Consider the following 6,051-nt stretch of genomic DNA (forward strand, 5'->3'; position numbering starts at 1 on the left):
CTGGAGGGGGGGGGCGCGGACGCCATTTTGGAGCCGTCAGCGCTAGGCCGCAGCTCTTTTTGCTGTTCTTAAGCGGGCTTTGGGAGGCCTTGGTCTGGAACGGGGTACCAAATGAACGGCTCTTTTTGCTAACACAATTTAGGCTGTGTTATAGGTCCTTTACTCTGCTCAGACTCGTTCCTTCCCTGTGGTGGGGTCTTTGCACTAACTAGAGGGGTCGGTGCCTCGCTAGTAACCAGCCTTACTCGGATAGTGCTTTAATTATTACTGATTGGTTAGTTTTGTAGTATTTATTATCTCTAAAATAAATTGCGGATGGGCAAGCAAAGGAAGATGGTGTTGCCTTTATTGCCATGAGCTATTAGTTGATAACAAATACAATATCGTGCTGAAAGATTCTTTTTTTCAAGGTGCTTTTCAGACCAGCAAACTATCACCGGACATCTTAGCAGCTTTTTGAAAGGACTCTGATGCTGCTAGCTGTTGAATTTTCACCTTGCAAATTGTAGGCCACATGGGATTGTTCACAAGGCCCAGACTTTAAGAAAAGTTCAGTTACACGAAGTTTATTTAGTTGTAGATACTGTGAGTCTATATCATATTGGAGAAGTGGGTTACAGCATTTCAGTGGGTAAAAAGAATCTAAATAGCATGGGTTTGTTTAACTGAATAAACACGAGTGGGTTTTCTATGGGCTTTTTTAATAATGGATGGGACACAGTTTAGAAGATGTTACTGAAGTAGTTTAGAACATGTAAGTAAGGAGCCCACAGAGTCAGCCCTAGATGATTTTGACCTAGATGACTTGGAAATCTTGAGTCTCCAACCTGAGGCACAGTTTTCTGAAGGCAGAGTGCCCTGCAGAGCACTGTTTTAAGTGAGAACCCGTTGCTGTGATGATGTAATTTGCGTCTTACCCAGCGTCCAGCGACAGTTGCCTGCTGTCGGTGTGCTGGCGCTGCCGGGCTGGAGACCCTTTCGTTCTGAGCAACGCCCGGCGTGTTCGAGCGCCAGGGGTTTGCCTGAGCTGTGCTGAAGAGTTTCTCCCCACCCAGGCTTGCGCTCGGCCGCTAATCTCCGTGTACTCGGAGAAGGGGGAGGCCTCGGGGAAGAACGTGACGCTGCCGGCCGTGTTCAAGGCCCCCATCCGCCCCGACATCGTCAACTTCGTGCACACCAACCTGCGCAAGAACAACCGGCAGCCCTACGCCGTCAGCGAGCTGGCAGGTACGGCTGGGGAAGGGCTGGGCAACACCCTCCTCCAGGCTTGGGTTTTCATGCAGAGGGGCAAAAATGTGAAATTATGTCGTACAGCTTTTTTTGTTGTTGTTCTGAAGAACAGTGAGGTGGCATAAAAGTTTTGGAGCGCTCTGGAGTCTTATCTGAAATGTGTATTCTTGCAAACAGTGGATCCTCACATGGAATCTGCATTCTTTCCAAGAACCCAAAATGTTTTTAAGTGTATTACTGTGAATGCAATTCACACTTTATAATTCCTGCTCCATATTGACCATGTGAGACTCACCTGAGACATGCGCCAAGAGGAAACGTAAGCAAATAAGCATTTTCTGGAGTTATTCAGAAGCTTGTAGGTGGTTTCCCAAGACATTTGTGGTAGGAGTATGACTTCCTAAGTTGATTTCTGATGGTGTTTCACATTATTAACCCATAAGGAACAGCACTGCCAGCTCTGACCCAAATTGAGGATCGAGCTTAGAAATGAGCGTGCTCATGTTGCTTCTGATCTAAGCAGATCATTAATGTGGTAGGAGTTTGCTGACCTGATTGTTTTTTTTTTTTTCACTGAAATGATGAGATTCCACTTCATTGGTCCGTGTTTCTGAAACACATGATAACAGTGGAAGTTCTGATTGGTGCTCTTCAATCCAGCGTATCCGTGACATTGGGGAAATTGCAGTCTTGACACTGTCTGAGTTAAATTCTCTCTGTTCCAGGTCATCAGACCAGTGCCGAGTCCTGGGGCACTGGGAGAGCTGTCGCTCGTATCCCCCGAGTGCGGGGTGGTGGGACTCACCGCTCAGGCCAGGGGGCCTTTGGGAACGTATCCTTTCATAGCTGCAGTTGGTGTTTGACAAGCAGCAGCTTTACTGACATCCCCCCATGCCACACAAGTGGGTGCCTTGAGTCTGGTGACATCCCTTCTTGCCATGATGTTGTAATTTGCGTCCTACTCTGTGCTCAGTGACAGTTGCCTGCTGTCAGGGTACTGGCGCAGAGGGCTGACGAACCCTTAACGCTGAGCAAGCATTAAAGGGTCACACTGAAAAGAAAGACTCTTCCAAGAGGTTGTTCTTAACTGCAGCCCTGTAGATGTGTCGCGGGGGCCGCATGTTCGCCCCCACCAAGACCTGGCGCCGCTGGCACCGCCGGGTGAACACCACTCAGAAGCGTTACGCCATCTGCTCCGCCCTGGCCGCCTCCGCGCTGCCGGCCCTCGTCATGTCCAAAGGTGGGAACTGACCCCCTGCCCCTTCGCCCAGGCACTGGAAGTGTTCCTCATGGATAACAAAACGCTCTTTTTAAGGGTTTTAGAGGCAGTCCCATCTTTGTGAGCGGGTATTTTATCACTCGGTTTGGGAGGGTACTTTGCAGTTTTGTGGTGTCGTAAGTTTGGTGATAGAATCATGGAATGGTTTGGGTTGGAAGGGACCTTAAAAACCACCTGGTTCCAACCCCCCTGCCATGGGCAGGGACACCTCCCACTAGACCAGGTTGCTCCAAGACCCATCCAGCCTGGTCTTGATGAACACCTCCAGTGATGGAGCATCCACAGCTTCCCTGGGCAACCTGATCCAGTGTCTCACCACCCTCAGAGTGAAGAACTTTTTAATTTCTAATCTAAATCTGCTCTCTTCCAGTTTGAAGCCATTACCCCTTGTTCTACCACTACAAGCCATTGTACAGTGTCTGTCCCCATCTTTCTTGTAGGCTCCCTTCAGGTACTGGAAGCTCTTCCTGGAGCCTTCTCTCCAGGCTGCCCAAGCCCAACTCTCTTGCTGGCCTCCCAGCAGAGGGGTTCCCCCCAAGTCCTTCTCAGGACTTCTCACACTCCAAGGCACTGAGGAGCTTTTCTGTGTGTGGCTGACACAGATCTTGTCTGTGCAGTTCACAGCAGCTGCAGCCAGGTTCTGAGTCGTGCAGCAGTTCCCTTTGGTGTCTGATCACAGAAGCCAAAGATGGGCTTCAAAACCCCTTGAGTACAGAAAGTGCTGTGTGAGGCAGAGCTGTGAGACTCCACCGAAACGTCACTGCAGGAGTCTGCCTGAACATGAGATCATTAATTTAATTTCCACTGGTTTTGATGTCGCATTGTGTCTGGATGCACGAGGTGGCAACACCCTTGAGAAAAGCGAACAGCCACGGTTAGTGGGTCACTTGGTGTCTTGTAAAATCCTCCCTAGGCCACCGCATTGAGGAGATCCCAGAAATTCCTCTGGTTGTTGAAGACAAAGTTGAAAGTTACAAGAAAACCAAGGAAGCCGTTCTGCTTCTTAAGAAGCTTAAAGCTTGGAACGACATCAAAAAGGTGAGTTGATGAGGTAACGTTCTTGGGGGCGACCCCCAGGTGATTGGACTCTGGCCATGCTACCGTAGGAATTCCAAATAGTTTGGTTGGATGCTGCTAGAAATCCCTGGGTAACAAATACTACAGAAAACTGTACAAAGGAGTTGAAACAAAGTAAAATTATTAGCTGCTTTACTTTGTATTTAGTTGCCTTCATTTCACTGTTGTTTAACAGGAATGGCTTTTTTTTTTTTTTTTTTTTTTTTTTTTTTTTTTTTTTTGGACTTTTATGAATGATGAACTTCTTACTGGTCCGTGTGTCAGATCAGCAGTGACGATTTTGAAGTTCTGACTAAAGCCATTCTGTTGTGTCAAACGAGTGGGATTTGGACTATTTGGAATACTCCCCAGTTTAATTTCCTGTCTAGGTTTATGCCTCCCAGCGTATGCGGGCTGGGAAGGGCAAGATGAGGAACCGCCGTCGCATCCAGCGCAGGGGACCCTGCATCATCTACAACGAGGACAACGGGATCATCAGAGCCTTCCGCAACATCCCAGGTAACCTCTGTCTGACCCTCTTGTGGGGGGCTGCTGAGAGTGATGAGATTCCACTTCATTGGTCCGTGTTTCTGAAACACATGATTTCGTGGAAGTTCTGACTCACTGAAGTAGTTAATGATGCTCATTCTGAGAATGTTTTGGGGATGCTGAAGGAGTTGATGACAAAGTTGATGGATGTTACCAACCCTAAAGTGTATTTGGAGCAGTTAAAATTGAGGCTTTCAATAGAAAAAGGCTTATTTTAAAAAATTAATAATTTCCATTGGTAGGTGTATGTAAGTCAGTCTGCAGTGTGGGAGCTGCAAAGCTCCTCTCTGCATCCAGGCACTTGCTCACCTGTTCCTTCCTTAGCGCCAGCATCCCTCGGTTTTAATTGCAAACAAAAGGCTCAGTTTGTCTGGATTTCCCCAGGAATCACTCTTCTGGATGTGAAGAAGCTGAACCTGCTGAGACTGGCTCCCGGGGGGCACGTTGGCCGTTTCTGCATCTGGACAGAGAGCGCGTTCCGGAAGCTGGACGACCTGTATGGCACCTGGCGCAAAGCCGCCACGCTGAAGAGTGACTACAAGTGAGCACGGGGGAGGGAGAGCACTGCACCAATTCTGGTCTAGATGCCTGCTTTTATAGAAGCATTAAGGTTGGAAAAGACCTCTTAAGATCAAGTCCAGGCATCGACCCAGTGCTACCGTGACTGCTAACCCATGTCCTGAAGTGCCACATCTACATGTGTTTTGAACCCCTCCAGGGATGGTGACTCTAGCACCTCCCTGGGCAGCCTGGGCCAAGGCCTCACCTCTCTGCCAGGAGAGAAATTCTGATACCCAGTCAAAACCTCCCCTGGTACAAATTGAGTCCATTTCCTCCTGTTCTGTCACTGGTTACCTGAGAGAAGGCACCAGCTCCCATCTCACTCCCACCTCGTGTCAGGGAGTTTTAGAGAGCAGTGAGGTCTGCTCTCAGCCTCCTCCAGACTAAACAACCCCAGGTCCCTCAGCTGCTCCTCACAAGCCATGTTCCCCAGCCCCTCCACCAGCTTTATTGCCCTTCTCTGGACCCACCCCAGCCCCTTAGTGTTTGTCTTCTACTGTGGCACCCAAAACCAAGCCTGGTGCTCAGCTGTGGCCTCCCCAGTGCCAAGTCCAGGGGCACAGTCACTTCCCTGCTCCTGCTGGGGACTGGTTTTGATCCGGGCCAAGATGCTGGTGGCCTTCTTGTCCACCTGGCCACACGCTGGCCCCTGTTCCACCAGCACCCACCCTCCCACTCTGGAGCAGATTGGCACTCCTGCTCTCCTTTGTGTCATCTGCAATCTCCCATCCTTGGGGAACTAGCTGAGTTTTTATTGTCCAACTCATGCTGAACGTTTGTTCCTCAGCCTGCCGATGCACAAGATGACCAACACCGACATTGGGAGAATCATGAGGAGCCAGGAGATCCAGAAGGCACTGCGTGCTCCCAAGTAAGCTTTTGTTTCTTTCTGTACCAAGCAAAGCACAGTCTCTTTTGGGAACCTCAGTGGGAGGCTTTGAGTGAGATCAGAAATCTGTGCTGGGATGTGGGGTGGGTCTGGGATCCCTTCAGCTTCTGGGTGCAAATACCAGGAATTGCACTTGCCCCAATTTCAGGGAAAATTTCATAGAACTTGAACATCCAAGCGAGATTTTGATACAAGCCTGTTCCTTTCAGGAAGAAGATTCGCCGTAGGGTCCTGAAGAAGAACCCACTGAAGAATCTGAGAATCATGATCAAGTTGAACCCCTACGCCAAAACCATGCGCCGCAACACCATCCTGCGCCACGCCCAGAACGTGAGTGTGGCCCGGCCGCTCTGAGGGCTCACTTGGGTGCTGATGAAAATCAGGTGCTGATGATCTTTTTCTTTTTTTTTTTTCTTTAGCACAAACTTAAGGAGGAGAAGAAGGAGAAGGCCAAGGCCAAGCTGGCCGCCAAGCCCCCGGCAGAGCC

The 6,051-nt window shown here is 49.4% G+C and overlaps 1 protein-coding gene across 1 annotated transcript; it reads left to right on the forward strand.

The window, feature by feature from the left end:
- Positions 1–921: 921 nt before the first annotated feature.
- RPL4 (ribosomal protein L4) lies at positions 922–6,043 on the forward strand (the record flags this gene model as incomplete). The annotated part of the gene is made up of 9 exons (XM_008936625.1): positions 922–1,227; positions 1,956–2,062; positions 2,332–2,470; positions 3,423–3,547; positions 3,955–4,084; positions 4,499–4,655; positions 5,463–5,546; positions 5,774–5,894; positions 5,984–6,043. Coding segments are annotated over 9 exons (1,229 nt in total), but the record flags the coding sequence as incomplete, so codon positions are not given.
- Positions 6,044–6,051: the final 8 nt, after the last annotated feature.

This window comes from Merops nubicus, unplaced genomic scaffold (assembly GCF_000691845.1).
Source record: "Merops nubicus isolate BGI_N331 unplaced genomic scaffold, ASM69184v1 scaffold20413, whole genome shotgun sequence".
NCBI lineage: Eukaryota > Metazoa > Chordata > Aves > Coraciiformes > Meropidae > Merops > Merops nubicus.